Source organism: Pavona decussata, unplaced genomic scaffold, assembly GCF_977016875.1.
Source record: "Pavona decussata unplaced genomic scaffold, jaPavDecu1.1 SCAFFOLD_72, whole genome shotgun sequence".
In the NCBI taxonomy this organism is placed as follows: Eukaryota; Metazoa; Cnidaria; class Anthozoa; order Scleractinia; family Agariciidae; genus Pavona; species Pavona decussata.
Window position 1 is genome coordinate 1,564,013 of NW_028145491.1, and position 26,505 is coordinate 1,590,517.

The 26,505-nt window shown below is 38.9% G+C and overlaps 1 protein-coding gene and 1 pseudogene across 1 annotated transcript; one reads left to right on the top strand and one right to left on the bottom strand.

Moving 5' to 3' along the window:
• Positions 1-3,812: 3,812 nt before the first annotated feature.
• Positions 3,813-6,648, bottom strand: LOC146476884 (uncharacterized). The gene is made up of 2 exons (XM_085113887.1): positions 6,585-6,648; positions 3,813-4,660 (listed from the first exon to the last, which is right to left on the bottom strand). Exons 1-2 carry the CDS (start codon positions 6,646-6,648, stop codon positions 3,813-3,815), a joined length of 912 nt encoding a protein of 303 aa, XP_084970013.1.
• Positions 6,649-7,762: 1,114 nt separating this feature from the next.
• LOC146476885 (bifunctional 3'-5' exonuclease/ATP-dependent helicase WRN-like) lies at positions 7,763-9,961 on the top strand (annotated as a pseudogene).
• Positions 9,962-26,505: the final 16,544 nt, after the last annotated feature.

Consider the following 26,505-nt stretch of genomic DNA (forward strand, 5'->3'; position numbering starts at 1 on the left):
TCCATGACGTCAGCCCCTAGAGGGCGAGGGGGTATCACTTCCTATTGGAAGGCATTGCCATCTCTCAGTTACATAATGTTGTGATTTTCAGCTTTGTTCAAGCTAGTTAGAGCCAAACCATTTGTTTTCTTTCCATTTTCGTACACGTAACTTAAAGGCATAGGCAAGTAAAAACTAGCGATATAATGTCCGACGTTTCGGCGACGTCATGACGCCATTCTCAAGGAATAACTGTAATATGGTCACTCAAATACGGTATGACAATAACCTAAATGACAGAGTTTGAGCAGACTATCAAGTCTGTCTGCTGATAAATCTAAACCGTCTACAAATCCATAACGGTATATGGTACAAACAAAGCGGCGGAAAAGGGTACTAGTAGTTCTTATAGCTCAATGTCAAGACGCAACTCGCACACCGGTGTTAATTAAGCAAGAACACAAATAAATTAATTGATTGTATTGTACATCTGTTTCTAGTTTAAGTGTGGTTTTCAGGGAAGGGGGGCGTTTGTTAGAGAGGAGCGTTTAATACAAACTTGTCAGCTTAGGGGGGCGTTTAGTAGATCATTTACGGTAAGCGAGTTCAAGGGAGTAAGATCTTAGATTTAGATAATGGAGTATTTAAATAAATACTTTGGCGCGGATGGAATCTGTTTGTACATTCAAGCGTGGTCTTTATTGTTTGATGTACAGCATTTCGTTAATTAAGAGCAATTCTCCAGGAAAGTGAAGTTGGAAATGAAAATTTTTAACCTCCCTTCATCTTTTGTGTGGAGGTAGGTTACCTGGAGGGATGAACAAAAACAGTCATATTTGGATCGGCAGGCGTGACGTTGCCATGGTAACCGCACTTGATCACGTTGGCCTGAGGTCTATGTTTAGACCAAAAAATTCACTCTCAAATAGTAAAAATAAACGAGTCTGGTTCTCGAGTGCATGTGAACCAAATCAAACGAAATTCATACAGATGGTAGAGGCACTCTCCAAGTTAATAAAATTTGCCATTAAAGTATTTTGGGTTTTATAATCAAGAAGACAATGTTCATATTACTATGTTGCCTGTCAGCCATTTTGACAAGCAGGAAAAACAAGCACAACCATATTCGTAATTTCTCCAAAAGTACTATTTCCCAAAAAATCAAAATAGCAGCAGAGCTTACATAGATATTGAAGTTTATAAATATCATAAAATCTATTCGGGGAAAATTATATTCTGGCCATGGGTGTTGAAGACATCCGAGGCAAGTTGCAAAAAATTGCAAAATTGGTAATTTTGAGGGCTCTAGTATTTGGCGCAAATAGGCTTTAGAGAGAGAAAATCACCTTCAAAAGGATCTTTTATCATCTTGTCTGCTACCTACATTTAGTAAATAAGGTTTTGGCCCACAATTTTGATGAAATATAAATTGAAACAAAGCCTACCTTGCAACTTTTGGGAATTTCTTCAGGATGCTTTTGTCGTATAGGATCGGGTCTCTCCTCAGTTCGCTCGCTCCATTTTCTTGACCAAATCTTGCACAGACTCTAGCGGAAAGGACAAATCTAACTTGCTAGCCTCGCCGAACATCTACTTTTAGACCAAAGATGATGATGCATTAATCCGAATAAAGAACAGTCGAACAGGTCAAACACAGTCGTGTGTCGAGTATCGAAATAATTCATCAATACAAACCATCCAGGAAGTTAAATAGATGCATCAAGATCACAGCTAAGCAAATGCATGTCTGCGTTGATTCTGAATAAAGTCTTTGGCTAAATCGAGCCGTAGACTCCGTGGTACATGGTTGAGAAGCGAAGAAATTGTTGTTTATGACCTGTTTACGACCAAACGTATGTAGACCGGAAATGCAAGGAGCAAAACTGCTGACCAGATGTAGTTTAGAATGCGAAATACGCACTTTTTGTTTGTTTGTTTTTGTAGGTTCAGATAAAGCGAGATTGTCGCAATGGCATTGTCTCTTTTTTAGATATTTTTGGTACAATATATCATTGATAGAGGGATAAAAGGACGACTTTTGATCCGCTTTTATGACTGTTTTACAGTGGTGAATAAAGACGACAAAATAAAGCGCTTCACTGATCGTTTTACGCAACCACATAAGCCGCCCATTTTTCCTGGGTGTGTTTGTATTTTTAATTCATTGATTATTGGATGTTAAGGATGGCCTGCATGTAGGATACGTCGCTGTTCTGGGGCATTAGCGTACACATTAGAAGTTACGAAGTTGGAATTTTTGACCCACCTCTCCTCCAGAAATAAATAAGTCTTCTCCAGGCCGATAAATTTTCACATTCAGTACTTAATACCTGCCCAAATTTTGGCATTCTTTCTGTTTGTTTGTTTATTTGTTTGTTGTTGTTTTTTTTTTGGCGGGTAAAGGGGTGACCGGAAGTAAATTTGGCCGTCAATCAAAAACACTGTAAGGGAAATTTGCATATCGTCATGTCAAGGAAAATATCCTGGTCGGGACAATGGAAAGTTGTTCTTTTTCAAATCCCAAAAGGGACGTTTGTGAGTGCAGTGGAAACAATTTAAAACTCAGTGAATGCCAAAGGGATATTTCCAAGCCTTCTTGGTATAAACCGCGATGAAATCAGCGACGAAATGGATCTTATTCTTTAGCTTTCTTTGCCATGAAGGTAAATAACTGTAACATTTCACGTGCGAGTTTTTCATTCTCTTGCCACGAATAGTTAATCATAACTGAATTTGTAATTGCATTTTCACAGTCTAAAAAGCAATCTTTTATTTTTTTTTGGGGGGGGGGGGGGTGGGTGTGGCTATTATGATCATGCGTTCAATTTTTACCCAAGATTCAGTTCAGCTTCATTTCCTTTGTTTTTGTTTAAATTCGGTTTTTCTGTTTTCGTTTTTTTTTTTTTTTTTTTTGTTTTGGCTTTCTTCACCATTGCCATAGTAAAACAACCCCATTACAAGAGGATATCATTACACTTACACCCGGTGTTACATCCCATTGCATTGTCTTACATCCGGTCAGCAGTTGTGCTTGGACTTCCGGTCTATGCTTTCAGTTTTTCACCATTCTTGGCTTGTCGACTATCGCAATATCTGACTCGATTTTAGCCAAAGACGTTACTTTGGATTGTTCAAAGGCATGCATTTGCTTTGTACATTGATCTCGACACATTTACTTTACTTCCTGGTTGGATAATATTGATAAATTTAGGTGCTCGACGGCAGAAATCACAAGTATTACGACCATGTTTTGGACCTTGTAAACTATTCTTTGTCAAGTGTATGCGCGCTACTTGTATCATCATCTCTGGTCTGAAACACGGCAAACTGGATATTCGATAGGAGAATTGTTAGGTTGGAGTCTGTGCTAGATTTGGTAAAAAAAACGGAGCGTGCGAAGGAGAGACACATCCTAAAGAAATTCCCAAAACCTTTAAGGTAGGTTTTGTATCAATTTATATTTCATCAAAATCGTGGGCCAAAACCTTATTTACTAAATGTAGGTAGCAGACAAGATGATAAAAGATACTTTTGAAGCTGATTTTCTCTCTCTAAAGCCTGTTTGCGCCAAATACTAGAGCCCTCAAAATTACCAATTTTGCAATTTTTTGCAATTTATCCCAGGTGTCTTCAGCACCCATGGCCAGAATATATTTTTCCCCAAATTGATTTTATGATATTTAGAACCATCGATATCTGTGTAATCTCTGCTGCTAATTTGGTTTATGTGGAAAGGGTACTTTCGGAGAAATTACGAATATGGTTGCGCTTGTTTTTCCTGCTTGTCAAAATGGCTGACAGGTAAGACAGTAAGACAAGCATTTTCTTCTTGTTTATAAAACCCAAATTATTTCAACTGCTAATTTTGTAAACTGTTCACACTCGTCCGAAAAGTAAATCCATGACAAGGATAACCGGTGAGAACGATCCAGCATAAATGTTAATAAGCTTTGTTTGTACCAGTTGTCTACGTGACTCTGGTAATGGAGAAGTAAGCTGGTATAAGTAGGTTTCACGTAAACACTGGTCTTAATTTGGGGCACTAAATGTAAGAGCTGGGTTCCGAGAAATGGGAGCATCCCATCCTTTTCGATCTCCATGGTAAACTTGACAGCAGGGTGGGCATGGTTGAGGGTATTAAGGAAATCCATAGCTGTGGGGATATCTGGCATAACATCGTCGACAAATCTGCAGTAATAAGGAGGCAAGTTGCCAACCATATTTATTTCTTCTTCCAACGATGACATAAACATGTTAGCTGGTAACGGACTAAGGGGGGAACCCATAGCCACTCCATCGATTTGCTCATAGAGGGAACCGTTAAATTGGAACAGCTGGTCCTTCGTAGCCGCACTCAGGAGATCAACAATGTCCTCCTTTGATATGTTCAAGTCATATGTAGAGTTAAACCAGTTGTCCTTGAAGACTTTCTCACCGAAGATCTCGATGGTTTCATTCAAGGGCACGTTGGTAAACAAAGATGACACATCATATGATACCAAAATACTACCAGCACTAATTATAAGATCTTGCACTTCATTAACGAAATCAAAGATGACGGTAATTGTATGTTGATTTAACGACAACAGCTTGAGCTTGGTATCAAGCCACTTAGCCAGGGCGTAGTTATACGTTATAGTTTTTGCTTGCCTATGTATTTCCCAAGCATTATTAATTCTAACTTCAAGGATAAATTTAAAAAAAGATACAAAGCATGGTGGGAAGTGAGATGCAAAGAGGGTGAGGAATTATGGGGCAGCGTAGAGTAGCTTCAATTTGATATCACTTTACGTCAAATTTCTTCCTACGCTAACCAGGATATTAGATTTGATTTCCTTTTAAACTGTGCTATCAAGATGTTCCTAGTGTGTATTATAACAAAATGATAAAGAAAATGTCATACCGTAAAAACTTGTGTATAAGCCGCACATTTTTACCCCAAATTTGGCCTCAAAATTGGGGGAGCGGATTATCTATCGATACTATCAAGCTCCCCAAAATCAAAAATAATTGGGGAAAACATCATTCGCGGTACCACTGTTTCAAAGACTTCAATGAGTTAGAGAGAACTGTAAGAAACTCAGCAAGTTTTACAATTTTTAAGAAGTGTCTTTTTTCTGCTTTTTATAATTAAGTATTTGTTTTTAATCCTTGCAGTGTGTATGTTGTAATTATTTTAATATCCCAATTTTAGCTTAAATTTTTTATATTTTAATTGCATCATATAATATACATCTAGTAATAGGACCTCTATGTAAACCACTCTTGTGATGGAGCATCCTATTAAAAGATTGCTATTATTATTATCTACGAGACCATATCCATTGGGAAGTCTAATCTGTCAAATAAGGGTCATAAATACTTCTTAAAAATTTGATTAATAAATATAGGACTAAATGAAAACCTGTTGTTGTTGTTGTTGTTCATTGCTTTTGGTAGCAGTGGTCGCTTATAAAAGAGCCGTTTGTTTCTTCAGATTGTATCATCAAATCTTCTTGACTAGAAGTTCCTTTAAGCAAATGATCTTTGCTTTTCTAGAGCAACTTAACTCCAGCAGGCATGGAATTTTCATTCCTACGCATAGCTGCTTGCAATGCCATTGGTGGACGATCACACCAACACTGATCTCTCAACCACAAGAGAGAAAATACTGTAGTGGTGCTTACTCCTCTCTCTTTACCCAAATGCCTGGTAGCTGTTATTCATTTCCTGGGACGATACGTCTTCAGAACGAAACAAATTTCAAAGTTGTGACGATAACTGCCTTTCAAAATGCGGATGAAATGCCATTTTAAGGGCTTCTTCATTCTGGAATATCGAAATTTTGCATCCAGAAAGGGTATGAAGAGTAAGACTCAATGGTAAAAAGCATTGAGTGTGGCCAATGTGCGAGCCAGCGAGCCAAACGTGCGAGCTATGCGAGCCAAATGTGCGAGCCAAACATGCGAGGCTTGCGAGGCAGGAACCCCCAACATAAATGCTAACCATTAAGCTAACCGGGGAGCTACTTAAGCTAACCTGAGTGCTATTTAGGCTGACCGGACTGTTTTTTAGGCTAACCTGAGTGCCTCGCACGTCTGCCTCGCAGATTGTCAAGACCCAAAAGCATTTCAACACAAAGTAGGAGGCATCAAACTTCACTATTCTTTTTAAAGTTTTCAGTTTTTCTCAAAATTGAGTGCCAAACTTGGGGGTGCGACTTATCTTTGAGTATGGCTCAAACACAAGTTTTTAATGGTATTAGGTTGTGTTATTTACTGGGCAGTTCAATATCGTAAGCTCCTGCTCTCGCACACTGTTGATCTACTCAGCTATACAAAGCCCGCTAGAAAGTGAGATGCAAAGAGAGTGAGGAATTATGGTGCAGCATAAAGTGGCTTGAACATGATGTTGCTTGCATGTCACCCATAAACGTTACAAGAGACTTATTATGCATCTTTGGATCAACTCTGGTGTGAACAGCAAGGTCCTTCATGAGAGAAAAGTCACTGAGCATCTTATCAGTGAGAGCTGTGTAATATGAACCAATTTAACCCATTAGGGTCAGGGGCTTAAATTTGATGTCCCTTGCATATCACCTATCAACGTTACAAGAGACTTATTACGTGTCTTTGGATCAACTCTGGTGTGAACAGCAAGATCCTTCATGAAAGAACAGTCACAGCCCATCTCATCAGTGAGAGCTGTGTAATGTGAACTAATTTAACTTATTAGGGTCTATATGAAAACAAAACCAGTTGTGAATTTATAATTATATTGATACATTCCACATATAGTAGCACCCACACCTTCTCGTTTTTAGACCAACAGTCTTGTTAAGCTGGTCTAGTTCTAAACGGCAGAGGTATCAGTAAGATTCATGTGGTACATCAGATCTGTCACTTGTTGAGTATCAAACAAGCAAGACTGCAATATTTGTGTTATATTTGTTGCGGTAAAGGTGTGGAAGACAACAAGTTACTTAGAAGTGATAATCCTTGGCTTCCGTTTATTCTCTCTCATGAGATAGAGCATGTCTCTCTCGCAAACTCCACCTTACGATTTCTTATAATATTCCTGCATTTTTTCCATCCACAAGTTTAACAGACGTGGAAAAAGCAACAGAGTTGTTGAGTTTGCAAACCGGTCAGTACTGGAGATGCGAAAGAAGAATGCACAGTATTTCAAACATGATAGGGGAAGGCGGTGTTTGTTGACAAAAGTATAGTTTGAACTTCTTCTGTAATTTTGTCTATATAACTGCCCAAATATTTTATCGCAAATTCTTACAGATGAGACATTGCTCTTTAACTGAGATGCAGTTTTAGGATGCCAACTAATGTATCTTTAGCGATATTTTGCATTAAACTGAGCCATTTTTTGGCTCAGTTTTAAAAAAGCTTCTCAACCTAACAAGAAACATTTGCTTGTCTTGAATATTGAGTTTTTAATCGGATTTGTAACGTTTTCTTGGTTAGGCAAATTGTTAAAAGTGAGCCCTAAAATGGCCGCTGAAAGCCCTCTCAGAGCGGCAAAACCAAGATGGTCGCACTATAGCTAAAATATGAATCAAACTGAGCTGAAAGTTATATTTATTGAATCACTTATATAGACCATTTATCTGAGAAATTTGAGGGATTCCATTTTTCCTTGTCTAAATGACGACACCCTCTTACCCAGAGTCTTCATTCCCCTTGACCAGCAGTCGGGAAACAAGCGACCCTGGAAAGATCCGATTTGAACTCCGAAAATGTCGGACTTCTGGTTGAATTGCGCATGCCTAACAAAACGAAAATAAAAGAACATGGCGAGTTCCTCCGTGGCTGTTGGAGAAGCTGTACATTTTGCATTAGAAGTCATCGGAAGGGAAAATGTTAGGCTTAGGGATAAACAAATGCAGATCCTAAAGAATGTTATTGTGGAGAAGAAAAATGTCCTAGCTGTGCTGCCAACCGTTTTTGGCAAGTCGTTAGTTAACTAAATCATGCCACCCTTCGCAGATTTCATGGATTCTGGCTTCAGACCGACAGAAAGTTATTCAATTGTATTAGTTATATCACCTCTTAATGCGCTTATAATGGATCAGGCGACTAAGGTGAAAGAGTGCGGTTTGAAAGCGTGTATTCTTAAAGCCAATCGTGTGGCTTTAGATGGAGAGGACGACGATGGAGAACAAGTTTGTTTTTCTGAGCCACTGCAAAACCTGAAGAACTTTCAATTGATCTTTGCTCACCTGGAAGCCCTGTTTGAGAACAAAGCAATTATGAAGCTCCTGAAAACGACAGAACTTCAAAGGTGTATGCGTGCTATTGTTGTGGACGAAACACATCTTCTTGTTGACTGGTATGCATGTGAATTTTATTATCAGACTTCATGTTGCTTTCTTAATCATACTTACCGTAATCATACTACGCCTTAGTCATACTGTTTCCTAATATTAATGGAGTATGGAATGATTTATATGTAAATTTTATATGCGTATTCCAATTTTTCAAGGGCACACTTTAATTGGAGTCTCACTCTGCTGTGTGTCTCTCGCCACTGTATTTTCTTGGTCGGTAAAAGCTCAAACAAAAAAAAAATAAATAAATAAATAAATAAATAACCTCTTTTGACTATTGTTTTGTGATATTTTGTCTTTTCAGTTTCAGTCTGCATAATTACTTCACTGCAGACGAATGGTGATTTATTTGCAGTAAAAAGCATACCTGGGACACAGGCAGCTTGCTCATATTTAAAACTACAATCTGGCAAAAACATTTTTTTTTTTAATTAAAGTAAATTTGTCTAAAATGATTTCAATGGAAATAAAGTTTGACATGCCTGAAGCTTTCATTCAAGTTGCAGGGGCCTCATCACATATAATTTGCAATGACCTTCCCATCAATAAATTCTAGAAAGTCCAATTATGTTGACAAAACGTGCATTACAGTTATACCATAGCTTAAATTAATACCAGGTAATATTGAGGAATTTTTTCCAATGTTGTATTTCGTGTTATGGAAAGCTTGATACACTGGGAAGCATCTTCCCAAGAGTACCTTAATTGGCTTAGGCTTACAGCCACTGCTACAGAAAGGGGAACAGAGATTATTGACTCTCTGGGCATGTTCAACCCAGTTTTAATCGTTGCCAACCCAGACAGACCAAGCATCTATTTTTTGTCATTGATCATCACCCAGACCAGACAGAGGAGATGATAAATTTAATACAATCTTGAGTCCTCTGGTGAAAGCATTAAAGAAAGAAAGAATGCAATTTCCACTTACTGTGATTTTTGGCAATTTGGAAACTATTTCGTTATGTCATGCATTTTTTAGCTATGCTATGGGAAAAGAGCAGTATGAGCCCATTGGTGCCCCACCCCAGGCAGAAAACAGGTTCTTTACACATGTTCATGCACAGTACCCTCTTAGGGAAAAAGAAAGAATTATTGATGGCCTCACCTTTGGAACTACTAAACTCAGAGTTATATTTGCCACTGTGGCCTTCGGTGTTGGATCGGATGTGAAGGATATCAGACAGATTATTCACATAGGTGTACCATGTTCAATGGAGGAGTACTTCCAGGAGGCAGGAAGGGCTGGGAGAGATGGCCTTCCATCAAAGGCACACCTGTTTTATAATTCCTATGACATTTCAAAAGCCAGAAAAAATATGTCCCCAGTCCCCATATATGTACAATCTGATAAGTGTAAAAGAGAGGTGATCATGGGATACTTTGGATTTACACCGCTGCCGTTTAATTCAGATCAACAAGTACATAGCTGTTGTGACTATCATGAAAAGCTCTGCAAATGTGAGGACTGCTTACTTTACACTGTTGCATCTATGATGGACCCCCATCGACAGAAGAAATTACCTAAACACGTGAAAAGGAAATCCAACCTCGCTCCAGCCTGACTGCTGAAAAAAAAAATCCAAACTCAGTTGTGAAGAACGTGCAAAGTTCAGGCTGTCACTACCTGGTCATGGCTGTGTCGTTCACTTTTGCAGCACTTAAATGGAATGACTGATTTTTGTTGTGCTGTGGACCTTTCAAACATTTCAGTGAATGTTTTAAACTTGAGGATCTTGTCATAGCAACGCCAACAGATATTTTTGAAGGCAACCCGTCAGCGTTGTCACATTTAATTACCGTAAGCCTCTGTAGGAGATCTAAAATTGATCCCTTCCTAGGTTTTGGTCCGTAAAGATCAATGGGATGTTCTTGTTCAAAAACATTGTCATTGCAGCATCAACACACATTGTAATCACTAGAAGACTTTGCCAGTTTTCTTGGCGTATTGTCCGCCATATTAAAGTTCTCTTTAACTTCTGGTCATTTTTATTGTTTTCAAATGCACCAATCAAAGTTGATCCTCCAACGGAACTCTCGAGAGTCGCTCGTTAGGTCAAGCCTGTGCAGTGAGGAACGAAGACTCGAGGAATGAGATTGAAATGACGATAGTCAATATTTCTAGAGGGCGGCTCTTAAATAACTACAATTTAACTACTTTTCATTTTACTTACCTGTATATGAGCATCTACTACCCTGCCACCAACAACGTCATCATCACCAGTTGCAAACTCTTGAATTTATCAATCCCCTACAGAGACTTTTTACTTAATTTGAACAATTTTATCAGCCACGAAAAACTTTATTTCAGGTGACGAAACCTTTTAACAACTGAACCAAAGGACTCGCTATGGGCAGCTACCACAGTAGGAAAATTACTGACTTGGTGCTGCTCACAAGCGAACTCTCATTTTTTTCTAACAATGACATTACTGTACTTTTCACTTTTTTAATACATTGACCATGGATTCATGCTTACTGACAATGGCCACCTTACTGAACTGACCCCAGTTGTTCAAAGAGCGGATAAGTCTTATCCAGCGGATAAAATTTAGTCACTTGCGTCATCTTGGTTGTTTGAAGCTTGAATAGCGCTATCCAGCCATTATCCAGAGGATAACATGAGGTCCCGCAGTTGATTTTTTTGGACGCCGCATGGTGCTGTAGTTACTAGGAACGCTTTGCTAAGCGGATTATCTGAATTTTTGTATGTGCGAAATGTAATTAGTGCATTTGCTCCGTTGAGCCAATCATTAATATCTCCGATATTTGATATTGTGTCCAGCTTGTCAACAGTGGCGGTAACATGAGGGGCTGCAGATGAAGTCTACTGTTGCATTGTACATCATCCGGGTTATTGTTCCGGGGGTAGGCGTCATAACATTTATAGTGTAGGAGAGCGGCCCTCAAAATTTCACTCCTAAACTTACGATGAAATGGAACAATCCACACTCACTTCCAGACCAGGGGGCACGACAAATTCACTTTTTGCTCGAAATGTCCAAATTGTAAATCTATTTTCACACCAGACGACCAAAACCATTATGAGGGGACTATATAGAACACTTTTATCAGTAAGGTCAGTATTTTACAAACAAGCAATAAAAGAGCCGAAACTATACAGCTGGTGAAGTCATGAAGGAAGTGACTATGAAGCAAACGTAAAAATAATTAAATGAAAAAAAAAAAAAAAATGCACAGCCAGTGTCATGGTTGATGCCGGTGTCGTTGAGTCATGTAACATAAAATAAATGACGCTAATACAGCAACTCAGCGCTTTATAATTTATATCCATCAGAACGGCGGGTGACACACCTCATATGGTCTGATGTAACATAAAAAACGCTAATGCAGCAATTCAGCCTTTAATTTTTATTCATCAGAACGGCGGGTGACAAGCCTTATACGGTCTGGTGTGACATAAAAAATGCTAACACAGCAATTCAGCCTTCAATTTTCTATCCATCAGAATGGCGGGCAGCACGCCTTATACGGTCCGGTGTAACAAGAAATGCTAACACAGCAACTCAGCCTTTAACTTTATATCCATCAGAATGGCGGGTGGCACACCTCATATGGTCTGATGTAACATTAAAAAACAATAATGCGTTATGTTATGTTATGTTATGTTAATCCATCGGAATGGTTGCAATTTACCTTAAATAAATGATGTGACAATGCAGTAACCAGTGCAACCAGCTATTGGTCAATTTGTATCGATCAGAATGGTGAATAACCTCCCTTACATACATGCTCTAAAATAACATGAAATAAATTTTTTCCACAAGACTGAAGGTTGTCCCCTCCTTGTTCAGTTTCCTGTAGCATCTTTAATATGATGGAACAAGAGAGAGGTATGCTTATACATGTATATTCTTTTCTTCTCACCACTCCTGTCGCGCGTGACTCGTAGTGCGCGTTCACCTCGCGTTTTGCGCTCACCCGCAAAACACACAAAAAATAACGCTTGTTCTGCGAGACCAGTCTGGTGTTTCTTCTCTGGAGAAGAGCGTGTGCATTCTGCTTTCGTCTAGAAGTTGACTTGTTTTTTCCAGTACAAATGTTTGACTCAATTTTCGGGTTCTTTAAGTCTCTTCAAAAAATCGCGAAACAATAAGTGTAGCTGGTAAAGGGGAAATGAGACAATTCGTCAGAACAGGACCGCTTGCCAAATGCCACGGGATCTGACAAGTTTTATCCACATAAGACTCCCTCACCTGGTTCGTCTTTTTTCTTACAAATATGGTAATACCTTAAGTAAATTTAAGCCAATAGAGAGCTACCGTTTACTATGGTAGTGTCATGAATATACAAATTCCTCAAGATTCACCATAATTAATGCATTTGTTATCGTACTGTGTTGACAATAACACTCGTGCGATCGCTTTTCTTCGGAATTTCACTCTCAAGCTCACGTTGTCTTTTTTTATGTTTCTTCTAACCGTGTCTCAAGGTGATTTATAGAGCGCTTGACTCCGGGAAAATATTGCACTATATTTCAGAAAACGTCTAATTTGCTCGATGATTAAATTTAGATCATATTCTTTCAGCATATATTAAAACAGATTATGACACCGTTGTGGTCTCAAAACGGAATAATCTAGATCCTGGTGCGTCCTCAATAAACGTATGTTGTTAGGAATGCCCTGCGACTCGGCAAATGATCAAAAGTCCCTACCGCGGGCACACTTGTTACGTCAAACCCCTGCCTTTCCCTGGCCTCTTCCCCCCCCTCCCCCAGCGGCTTAACATTGATAGGTGCATAAAGCACGACGCTTACGGCAAATGTTAGATTCAAATTTATTTTTTCTCGAAAAAAAAAATACATAGATGAAAATAGTACAAGATAATTCTGGCCTTTGATGCTAAGGCAAAACTAACCAATTTTACTGAGAAACTGAAAAAAGCAAGTGGCAAATGTAGGGTAACATGGTCACGTGGTCATTTCTGCCGTTAGCAGTTGGCCGCAAGCATGTTGCAACAATTCGGAAATGGTCCATTGCATTGGCTCGATTACCAGCCGCTGTTCGGGAGGAAAGCCGGACCCGAGGGAGCGGCGGAAATCGAGCCTATAAATTTCTAAACAAAAGCCCATTGTTTTGTTTTCCCCTAAGGGAGTTGAGCTGAGACTTGGCGAAGATGAGCTTTTGATAATCGGAAGTTTGTTGGCGTGTGTAAAAGTTTCATTATTTACAAACAAGACATGTCGCTTATTTTTCTTCAAATGATGAATCGGAGAGACGAAAAGTGATTTGATAAGATTTTTAAGAGCTGTGTTTGTTTGACCCGTGTGAGCAGGTTGTTTAGTTACTTTTTTGTAGTGGCAAATCCCATTTACACGAGCAAAAAGAAGCGAGGTGGTCTCAACATCCCTAAAATTTTGGGCACCAGTGCTGTAGTATTTTTGGGCATGCTATGTTTACACATTTAAAATCAGGGGTGCCGTGCCATAATAGTTGGTGACACCGTACCGAAATTTTGTGGTGCCGTGCCGATCTTTTTGCTCGTGTAAATGGGGCTTTTTGCAAAGCTGTATTTTCTTTGTTGCTAAGCGCTTCAAATCAGGACGCATGACCTTCCGATTCAAGTACTCCACGAAAATAAGTTTAAAAGCAAATACCAGTTCCTCTTCTAAGCGACAGTTTTGACTGAACTAGGAAATGTGAATCGCCGATGAAGGAATGACGTGCTTTAAGATTTAAAATGGAAAAAAACGACAACAATACTGAGTACTGAATGCTACATTACTTGCAAAAAATTCCGGACGTTAAAATTTCGGACGCTTTATTTCGGGCGTTTAATTTTAGGACACTTTTTTCCTCATTTCGGACAATTTTCTGACAAAAATTTCGGACACTGCGCTGAAACATGCCAAACGTAAATTTAGGCAATTGCTCATAAAACTGGGCTAGGGTCGAAGATTAAAATATAAACTGCAAAATGGAATTTATCTATGTTTTTGTTTTTCATAAAAAAATAACAAATATTTTCCTTTCCTGTGATAGAAAGAAGGACTGAGCAAGGCCGCCTGATCCGAATTCTAGCCATACCATGTCTATTGGCTTTGAATATGTGATGCCGTCGCCCAGAGGGTACTTTTAAAGTGTTAAACTATTACCGGTAAAAAATTTTGGACGCTTAAAAATTTCGGACGGTTTTATTTTTGGACACTATGTTCGTCCGAAAATAAAATGGTCCCAAAATTTTTTTCAAGTAAGGTATATTATAAAGCTGTCATGCTTTAGTTCTGGCATACTATAGTTATTGTATCATTACAGTTGTATCATGCCCATTTTCTGTAGATGAAGTCTGTTTTGGCTGCTTTAGTTTCAATAATCGGTGATATTAAATTTCTCAGAAACTGTCAAGTGTTGAAGTGTGACTGATACATCGCACTCGTTTCTCAAAAACGGGAGACTCGTATTGCTTATTCCATCAACACTTTCTATTGTCTTCTATTTTACCTGGCATTTAACTCGGTCATTTGAAATGACCAATATCTCGATAACTATGGCTTACGGGTACTCATGGATATCCACGGAATGGTAGGTAGTATAACTTTTATCCACTGGATAAAACTGTAGCGGCGACAGCCAACATAAACAACATGGCCGCCCGTAGTCTTAATCTCATGTTTAGAAATTTAGACAACCCGAGGAAACCAAGAGTGTATTGTCGACAAATCGACCCGATAGACTGTTACTCGGAAAGTGAGCTGAGGTCTCGGTATCGCTTTGGAAGGGAAGGCATCCAGTTTATCATGGACTTGTTGATGCAATTTCTCCCGCGACGAGAAGAAGCCATTTGTTGTCAATGGAAGAACAAGTGATAATCACTTTGAGAGTCCTTGCAACAGGGAGTTTTCTATAAGTGATTGGGGACACATTTGGGTGTTATGATAAATCTATCGAAGTCGAGTTCTTCGTCGAGTGACACAAGTTATCACAACAAAAGTCGATGATTTTGTCAAGTTTCCAACAACCAGAGCCGAGCAAAACGAAGTGAAGCAAGGTCTTTATCGCGTCGGGGTATTTCCATGTGCAATCGGCTGTGTGGATGGAACACATGTGAAGTTGTCATCTCCATTATTACAGAATGAGCTGGATTATGTATGCAGAAAAGGTTTCTATTCAATAAATGTACAGGCTATTTGTAATCACGAAGGTAAATATACAACTTGCATTGATTTTCACTTCCGGCTCATTGTCAGGGAGGGGAGGGCGGGTGTTTTTACAACAAATATGTCATGAATCTTTCGAGAGTGAGGTAAAAAAGCGCCATCAGCAACCCTAAGGATTAGCGGCTACAAAATATTTAAAACGTTACTTGCTCTATAAATGTTATACCATGTTTATGTGCAAGGTTATCAAGTATAATAAATTTGATTTAAATTTGTCTTTTGCAGGTTTATTCACAAATGTTGTTGCCAAGTGGCCTGGCAGTGCACACGACAGCCACGTTTTCAGGACATCTGCCATCGGAAGGCACCTGGCAGAAACAGGCCATGGCCGGAAGGATGGAGTGCTTCTTGGTGACAGTGGCTATGCTTACACTCAGGCCATGGCCGGAAGGATGGAGTGCTTCTTGGTGACAGTGGCTATGCTTGCACTCCATACCTCCAGACCCCATATCCTCACCCTCAGAAAAGGTGAGAGGAACGGTACAATGGAGCACACAAAACTACCCGCTGTATTATTGAACGGCCTTTTGGTTTGCTGAAACGCAGGTTTCACATTCTGCCTTGTGAAATTCGCATGGCTCCAGATAGGGCAGGTACCATGATTGTTGCATGCTTTGTGCTGCATAACATCGCCGTCAGTTTAAGGGAGCCAGAGGTGGATGATCATTTTCATGTAGATGAGGATGAATTTGATGTTCATGATCAGTACAATGGTCCTAAAAATGGGTACTGCTCCACCTATGTACTCTCCTTGGTTTATAGTGGGGCCCCTGTTTTGATCGTTGTTTTCTATTTTTCGTTGTGCAGAATGCACCAGATAGCATCAATCTCGGAGTTTCCAAATTTTCAAAATTTTCTGCTGGGGTGCATGCCCATGGATAGCCTACGTGGTAGGCTCCAAAATGGGAGGAAAAGGGACAGGGAAAGAAGGAGTGCGAAAGGAAAGAACTAGCGCTAAATGCGAGGGATCCTGGGAGAACTGCATCCCGCGCACAATATCAAGCTTCACGCTTGTTCTTAATTCTATTTCTCTCCCCTTTCAGAGCCTACCACATAGGCTAGCCCGTGAACCCCCCTAGGAAAGTCTCTAAATGGACGCTCTTGCACCTGTCTGCTCTTTTTATCGGATTACTGCTATAGCCCTATGTTTCTCAGATTCCTAGAACTGCCCCCTGTAAACAGTGCTATTGTATTGAATCTGACGTGAACTGTTGAAGAGGGGATGTTGTTGTTGGGGATAGGCGAGTAAGCTGGCACAGAGTGAGAGATGCAGAATTCGTAATCTTGTGGGAGGGGGGGGGGGGTATTTACTTTTACGACGAGGGCCAGGCAAAAAAAGTTTTCCTTGATCCTTGAGCTGGGTCCAAAAAATGTTAAGTTTTACCATTCCCCCCCTCCCTCCCTTCCCGTAAATAATGAACATTAACTTAGTTTATCTACAGTCCCTGGGGATGGGAGGTGGGGGGGGAGGGGTTCTGTTTAATATAAAAGGGGCAGTTATGCTCATAGAAACATTAAATTAAGCCCCTGAAGGAGACCAATGTAGGCTCAAGCTTTATTCGACTCCTAAAAGATACCACTCATGCATGTTCTGTGCAACCAAAGGTACTGGATAAATGTGGTTGTATTGTGGATTTTGGTATCACTTAGAGTGTCCAGGATAAACTATCAGCATTGGAAACTCGACAACATAAATCTCTCCAGCACCTGTGCAACTATTGTGGCAGACAACACGCCAATCAGAGCTAGACAACTATGTGAATCAAGGAATCCTACAACCTGTGGAGGAGCCGACACCCTGGGTGAGCAGCCTCGCCATAGCAACCAAGAAATCAGGGGCATTAAGAATCTGTATTGACACAAGACTGCTGACCAAAGCCTTAAGGAGAGAGAAATATCATCTACCAGAAATTGCTCAAGCAAAGGTCTTCTCTACAGTGGACCTCTGCTCTGGATTCTGGCATTGCGTCCTTGATGAAGAGTCTAGTCGCCTGACAACATTTGCTACCCCCTTCGGATGATACCGTTGGTGTAGACTCCCATTTGGGTTATCGGTATTGAGCGAAATCTTCCAGAAGCCAGTGAATTAGGTTCTTGAAGGGTTAGACGGCTTCCTAGACATTGTGGATGACATCTTGACCTACGGGAAAGGCAGCACGGAAGAAGAAGCAAATGCTGACCACAATCGCAACCTCGAGGCACTGTTGGATAGATGCCAAGAATGCGGAATTGCCCTCAATAAAGATAAGCTGTGTCTGAAAAGTTCCGTTCATGGGACACATACTTACGAACCAAGGCCTTAAGATAGATCCAGAGAAGATTGAAGCTATTCAGAACATGCCAAAGCCAGAAGAGGTGGAAGGCATGCAGCGACTGAATGGCTTTGTCAACTATCTCTCCAGATTTCTCCCTCGATTAGCAGAAGTCATGGACCCAATTTGAAAGCTCACAAGGAAAGACACTGAGTGGGAGTGGTTGGAAACACAGGACAACGCATTTAACGAACTCAAGGCACTCGTCTCCAAAGCGCCCTTACTGAGCTACTACGACCCAAAGCGCCCATTAGAAATACAGTGTCATGCTAGCCAGAGAGGTCTTGGGGCTGCCCTAATGCAACTCGGCAAACCAATTGCTTATGCAAGTTGTGCACTTACTGACACTGAGGAACGATACGCGCAGATCGAGAAAGAGATGCTGGCGATCGTGTTCTCCCTAGAGAAGTACAACCAGTACACGTTTGGCTGGCACATCAAAGTCCACAGTGATCGCAAGCCCTTGGAAGCGATCATGAAGAAACCCCTCTCAAGTGCTCCACGTAGACTACAAGGGATGATGATGGGACTGCAAAAGTATGACGTAGAAGTATCTTATGAGCGTGGAAGCCAAATGTACATAGCAGATATGCTGTCGAGAGCATACCTAAATCACCAGCAGGAACAACAGGATCAAGGGTTCGATCACATCAACATGGCTAAGTTCCTGCCAATTCCTGATTAAAGACTCCAGCAGATCAAACAAGAAACAGACAGAGACGAAGCACTACAGGCTCTCAGACAAGTCGTACTTCAAAGATGGCCAGAGCAGAAAAGTGACCAACCGCCTAAAGTTCCCCATACTTTAGCGTTCGTGACGAGCTTACAGTGCAAGACGGACTTGTGTTTTGAGGAGAAAGGGTTGTGATCCCTAGAAGTCTGCGACAAGACATGAAACAGAAGGTCCATGCATCACACATGGGAGTGGAATCAAAAGTAATGCAAGTATTGACTTTGATAATTGACTAGATTATTATATTGTTATTACTATAATTGTAAAATAATAATGTAATACTGTATCATTATGATTACTATAATTGTTATATTAAATAGAAGAAAAGGTTCTCTATTTAATCTTTTATCCGCAGTGCAATTACACAAATAATTGTTATAATTGACTGCAATTTATTTCAGCTAAAGATTAACTTACTCACTTCCTTGTCTTTCTCTTTGCTCCGCGTTACTTGAATTATTTCTTCGCCTGCTCTCTTGTTTCCTTTCTCTATCCCTTTTTCACTGTTTATCACTAGTTCTCCTCCTTCTTTCTCGATCTCTTTCTCTCTCTTTCTCCCGATGTTCTTCAGTGCAATTCAGCCTGTTTTGCTCTTTCTCCCACTGCTCGTCACCATATTTTCGCCTTTTTTCTCGTGATTTGTCTTCCTCTTTCTCTCGTTTTTCTTCAGTACAATTCAGTCTGTTTTAAAGGTGCCCTGTTCTGCTCTTTCTCCCGCTGCTCTTCATCGTAATTTCGCCTCTTTTCCCGAGCCCTCTTCTGCTCTTTCTCCCGCTGCTCTTCATCATAATTTCTCCTCTTTTCGCGAGCTTTATTTTGCTCTTTCTCCCGCTGTTCTTCATCATAATTTTGCCTCTTTTCCCGAGCCCTGTATTGCTCGTTCTGCCGCTGCTGGTCACTATATTCTCGCCTCCTTTCTCATGCTCTTTCTTGCTCTTTCTCCTGTTGTTCGTCACTCATATTTTGCCTGTTTGCTAGCACTCTCAGTCACTCTCTTTCACGTTGAACCTTGCCTATTTGTCGCCTGCTTTCTTGTTCTCTCTCTCTCTCTCTCTCTCTCTCTCTCTCTCTCTCTCTCTCTCTCTCTCTCTCTCTCTCTCTCTCTCTTTCCCCTATTTGTCCTATTTCTTCATTTGTCGACATATTGAAATATGAAATCATAAATTGAATTTGCATTTTCTTCTCGCCCAAATTTTTTTGTTTCTCTGAAAATAAGTTGGAAATGCAACTTCCCACCAAACAAATGCAGGCGACAGAACTGCTCACGCCATTCGCACTGAATTCCCGCCAAACAAACGTGGGTGGCCGGACAGACTTCACATTGGTGGTACTGTGGTGCTGTGTACGGACGGACAGAAAGACGTACGGTCGTATGGATGGACAAAAGTAACGTCGTAACCAAACCAAAGTTTTTTTGCATTCACAGGTTACCAAATTATAGCTATGAGGCTCCTCTGTGCGCTGAGCTCCGCTATAATTTACGTAATAGTTATTTTTTCAAAAAAGAAAGGATGTTACAATAGTCATAAGTACTCAAGAACTGCCAATCATGTATAAAATTAAATAGGCATTCCTCATGTAACATTAGACTCTCCTTACATATACTTGGAGATAAAAGATATTGAACCAGAACTCGTCTTGAACTGTTTGGGGTTCCCCTTCCAACCTGGCTTGAAACAAATTCCCTATTAAATTTTCCGGAAACCAAATCACAAATACATGTACCCAAATCTCTCATTCAATCATCCTCACCACATTTTCACAGGTATCATTAAGACAGAGACAATACGCTACAGTCTGCTTTCTTCTACAATTGATAACTAAAACTTTATACACAATATTTTTTCACTTAGACTGACTGCCCTTGACAATCCCAACAAACTCATCACTGACAATTCCTTCCCTTGGCTACCCCACAAGACCCAGAGACTACGAACGACAAACAAAAACAAAAAACAATCACAAAAAAACTGTCTATTACCGCAGCAAATATACAACAAACACATTCGCACAGACAATCGTTCAACAAATTCTATGCAAATATCATAACATTCACATACCGAAACTTACCAAAGCTTACCGCAACACAACAAAACTACACACCATGCTACTTACAAACAACAGATTGGATTCTAAACTAAGTCAAAACTAAAGCAGATATTTTTTTTACAAAATCGCAAGTCTACTTCAATGAAAGAATTTTTTTACCAGAAATATTATTTCCAATGAAAGATTGTACAACTTAAATATATAAATCAAAATCTTCCAACAAAATTTAATTTTTCATAGACAGAAATTTTTTCTTTTCTTAAAATGTTAATTATTTCCAATGAACGATTGTACAACTTAATGTACAAATTAATATTTTCCAACAAAATTTAATTTTTCAATGAAAGAATTTTATGACTAAAAATATAAATTATTTCCAGTAGAAGATTATACATCCTTATTGTATAACTCATTTTCCAACAAAAATTTAATTTTTTGTTTTATTTTCAAAATAAATCAATTTTCTTTTTCAGTTTATGACAATGATTTTCTAATTTTTTACATGAACTTTTACAGAATGACTTTGTAACAGCCATAGTTATTATTACTATGAAACAGGATTATTTACAAGACCATATCTTTGGAATTAAAAATTTGTCTGACATATACTTTGTAAATCTTCACAAAAATCGTTTTATTCCAATCTTCTGATATCTGTAAATCTGACACAACTCATGTAATCTTCCATCAGCTTAGTTATTTCTACTGTAACATTAGAAATTCCTGTCATAAATCGTTCAAGTAGCTTTTTTTATATACCAATAAAATTTCAAATGGCACTTGATTTCAATGTCTCTTTGTATTTTGTTTTAGGGTTGGCATCTCAGTCCTTCAATACATCACACATTCGGTGTAATTTCAACAAAGAACGAATCGATCGTTACCTCACATGGAACAGCCAACACGTTTTGGACATATCTCCTCATCACTCAATAGCTGCATTTCTCGTCTTTACATCTCCTTTATTTCCAATTTGTAACTCCTAAAGCTCCATCTCCATTTAAGATAACTTTTTCCAACAATAGCACCAATATTACTCTGCATACAAAGAATGAAAAGCATCAAACAAGAGAAGAATTTTGATCTAGAAGTTACTAGAACTTTCCATAACCATACCATAAGCCTTTTCGCACTCATCGTGTCACCTGATTGGCTAGAGCATCTTGTTGGCATCATTTTCAAATCCCCACATAAAGTTTGTGTTGCAGCTTTTGCTGATGCAGCCATCCACTTTTTATGACATCGAAACAGTTTTTCTTTTCAAGTACTCTCCTTTGATTTTTCAAGACTCAAACAAACTTTAAGATACTTTATTGACTTTCCCTGAGAGGCTTTTTAAAGACAATGAACTTATCTAAAAAATGATACAATATACAATGTAATAAAAACAGAATAGAAAAGATATAAAAACTACTGTTGGATATAGTAAGGCAGTAATTATGTACTTAAGAATTATAGGGTAATTGCTGAGTTTACATTTAAGACGGTATTTACATAATAATAATAATAATAATAATAATAATAATAATAATAATGATCGTTTATTCAACCTTTATGCAGCATAAACTGAATTACAAGGCGGGTCATTAATTATGTACAAATATATTGGAATTATGACACATAAATATAACTGTTAATGTTAAGACATATTACATTTCGCTATTTTAAACAAGATTCTGGTATTTGATGGTGCAAAAATTTCCAAATCTGTTAGTTCTTGCGGAGGCAGCCACAATAACAGATTCTCCTGTTCTAAGGGCATACGGTCTTGTGTTCGCAACTCTCGGCACTAAGCTTCGTAGCAGGTCAGAAGAAGAGTAACTTCGCTTGAGTAATGCTATACACGCATCCTCCCTCCTCTGGCACAGCAAGATTAAGCCTTACTTCTTAAGCGCATCCTCATAGCACAGAGAAGGAAAAATAATTTTTAGCGCCCTCTTTTGTATTGACTCAATTTGATCACTAAAGTATTGCTTGAGGCCAGCCCAAGCGGGACTCGCATACTCTAAAACAGACCTGATGATACTACAATAGACAAGAACAAGCTGCCTATCAGTTAGTCCGCACTTCTCAAGGGCGCGCATTGCATATGGCCGCTTACTCCCTTTCTTTACAATATGATTGACATGCTCGTTCCATGTTAAGTTATCGGACAGGTGAACCCCTAACAGCTTGTCACAGGAAACCTTTTCTATCAGAGAGCTACCAACCAGTAGAGGGGCTGGGGGAAACGGGAAATACTGCAAAAAGCTAATGCACATTTCCTTGGATTTTTTACGATTAAGAACCATTCCCCTAGAGGAAGCAAACAAGTAAATATGCGAAACAGTAAAATTCAAATATGAAGGAGAGAGCCTGGGAACAAATTCCATGACTGTGGCGTCATCTACATACTTAACTCTACTTGTACAGTTAGAGGCCATTCTGTTCACAAGAACAGATATGGTTTTAGAAAGTTTAAGGGAGCAGTCTAGGGAGTTCCATATATTTACAATTCCATAATAAAAAGTTCTCTGGCCGGTTGCAGTTTTGAAAAGGGGTATGTCCAGTTTTTGAGAGCTCCTGGTATTACAGCCACTGATCTCTGCATGTTAGATGAATTTAGGTGACAGGTTTACAGGGGCACAGTTTGTTAAGCACTTAAAGGCCATTGTGGCGCTGTGATGATAAAGCTGGCTTGCCACAAGGAGCCAGTTGAGCTCCTTATGGATTGGCGTGACATGATCGTATTTGCACACGTTGTCCACAATGCGGCATGCAAAGTTCTGAACAGCTTGAAATTTCTTTATGTTACATTTAGATGTGTTTGCCCACACATTTGAACAATAAAATGATTTGCTAAAAACTAGCGTGTTTAGTGAGTGCCATTTTATTCTTTTCTTTTCCTTTATTTTACAATAAATTATTTCAGCCAATAAACTTTATCTGGGTTTTATTTTTAGTCCTTGAATTCTTGTCGCATCACGGCGGATTTGCGGTAATCATCATCCTATGTTTCAATAATTATTAATATTCTCTGCTAATTAAATATTTGAGACAATTATTCCTCATTTATATACAATCAAATCCCCCCTTTTTCAGTTTTTACAACTACATTTTTCTGATCTAAATCTTTTCACTTTTCCAACTTCAGGACTTGACATGGGGGAGTTGGGTAAAGGTCTAGCGCTCGACTGGAAACTATCTTGCTCAGCTAGGCTTTGCCCCTGGTGATTCGTAGCACTCTTGAGCCTTGGTGTCGTTGTCTTTCACTTTTCACCCACGTTTCTTCACTCCTCTAAACTTTTATTTCTTTCCTCACTCAACTATGAACCTATCGAAAAATAAATCAACTCGCATTCAAAGTACCCTGTAATATAGGCAATAAATAATATGTTGCTACAATTCCAAAATTTCGAGGGTAGCACACATTCCGTGAAGAGAGCTGTGCAGGGTTTTCCCGTCTCTGCCCTTTTGCGACCGGGTGGCTGTTGGCCCGACAGCCTAGCACCCGTTAGGGCCCCTTCTCAGGGTTACAAGCTTTCCATTTTTAAAGATTTTTAAAATTTTTCCTAAATCTACAGAATTTTTGACTGGCATTTTAAGCCAGTATGATGCTTTGGTTTCATTTTAGAGTTCATCTCGATTTACTAAGCCATTCGATATTTTATTGGTTAGTTTTCTAAAACTTGTTTTGCTCATATTTTGAAAGTATTAAGCCCACTAGTAGTCGGTAAGCTCACTATTAGTCTGAATACTTTAAAAATAATTTTTATCCTACATTTTTTTTGACAAATCATACATTTTTTTTAATCAAACTGCTTACTATGATAATTTTCATTTTTCGAATCCAAAGAATCGTTATATCAAGAAACTTTAATATCTCTCCAAAAACACCATTTGAAAAGCTATAATTTTTTGACAACTCCTAACTTATCGCAAAAATATCGTTTTCATCAAGTGACTTCAATTTCGTTTTTTGACTAGCCATTCAATAGCTCAAAATCTCTTACAATAATAATTACTTTCCTTTTTTGGATCAAAGAAAACCATCCTTCACAATGTTAGACATCACTCAAGAAAAAAGAGATCTTTCTGTTTGGCCACAAGATATCAAACTGTTCTTCTGGAAGAAACCCATGGGGGACACTGACACTTAAAATCTTATTATTTTTTTCTGGGCAACGGCTGTTCACCCGATATCATCTCGCACTAGATACCAACATCACAACACTGGGTGGACCACAAAAAAGCCAACAAACAAGCACGACAAATCAGCTTCATCGGGAATAATCTTACCTCAAAAGGCCATTTTTGGTTCTACTATGACATCCATCATTCTGAATGGCTATTCCTAAATGGAGAGAAAAGACTTTTAAATAACCAATACACCCTAACAGTTCTACAAATCAATTCCTTTCTTAAATTGTATATTTTACTGTTTTTTATTTTCCTCTGACAGTCAGGGTTCTGTTATTTCTACATAATTCTGACTGAATTTTGAGTAATTTCAGATTTCAATAAAAAGGAACACTTGCAAATTTTTGATCACATACTCTCATTAGTCTTGTTTATTTTCGTTTCTAACTTCATAATTTTCTTAAAGAACGAGGACATCTTTTAACTAAATTTCGATTTTCACGAAATTTTGTTTCATTTCTCATTTTATTTCGATTAGATTATGGTTGATTTGGCTTTATATCATTTTTCTGTTCATCCAAACAGCTTTTTTTTACTTTATTAACCCTTATTGAGTTGCGGTTTACTGCACTAACTATTTTATTTTAACTGATTTCTCTTTTTGTGCTTACAACCTTCACACAACCATACATACAAATCCTCCCTTGTTACCCGCTGATTTTATCAGTGGAGGAGAACCCTTCACAAGAATCTATTATTTTGGCACCAACAATACCACAAAGGTTGCTAGTGAATCTGCTGATATTTTGTTTTAACAAACAGTTTTGCAAACTGTCCTATTATTTTTAGCCAGGATTGTCTGAATGTGTGTTTCCATAAAAAGCAATTTATGTGTCTATAACCAAGGAAGACATCTTCGAAATCTTTATAAATCGATGTAGAAAATTATTTTGGGCGTGTCTAGGGTGACAGATATATATTTTTTTAGGCAATGCGCAAAAAGGACTACTCTGCACATTCTTTTTTTAAGTATGACATGCATATTTACCACCAAAAGGTATTCGAATGTTGCTTGCAGTCAATTCATTTGAGCTTTGCATATTTTTCCGGTGCATCTTTCAAGAGAACAACGTTATGGCTTGCAGGATGAGCCCGTGCAAAGAGCATGCGCTTTGTTTTCACGGGAGTACCGAAATGCGTCTTATCGTGACATTAAAAATGACTGTGCCATATTGAAATCCTCTGCTGCCAGAATATGTGTACAGAAGTCAACAGAGAAAAAATGGTTGACAACGTAATTGATAGCATCTACAAAATCAACTACAAGGAGGGGAAGACCATGGAAAGTAAGTGATCGCAGTGTCCCAAAACTAATTTGCACATTAAAAGATATGCAAAATAGGAATGTTTACATTACCGGAAAAGCATAGTAGAAAAGAGTGGACTATCTCTTGACAGCTACTTGCACACCAAGTGAAAAGTGGCTGCTAAGCAAAAATGATCATAACCACTGCTTACGATTTGCTCGAGAAATGAGATGCAAAGTGAGAAAAAATCCTGATTTCTAGGCAAATGAAGTTGTCTTCTTTCTTGATGCAGTATTGTGTGTTCATAAATATAACCCACAGAGAGATGCATTGTGCAATCAATCTTGTGTATGGCGATGAAAGGGAGAAAGCCTCAAGTTTACCTTTAAGGAGTCCAAGAACGTAGCAGGTGGAAGGTACTTGCACTGCTTATGGCAAAGAAGAGATACTGAAAGTTCCTCATGAGAAGATGAGTGGGGATTTCTTCGCACTCTTCATACACAGTCATT

Coding starts and splice junctions, on each gene's coding strand:
- LOC146476884 (XM_085113887.1), bottom strand. CDS start 6,648: ATGGGCTGTGACTGTTCTTTCATGAAGGATCTTGCTGTTCACACCAGA. Junction 4,661..6,584: donor CAGAGTTGATCCAAAGACAC/GTAATAAGTCTC, acceptor TTATCCTTGAAG/TTAGAATTAATAATGCTTGG.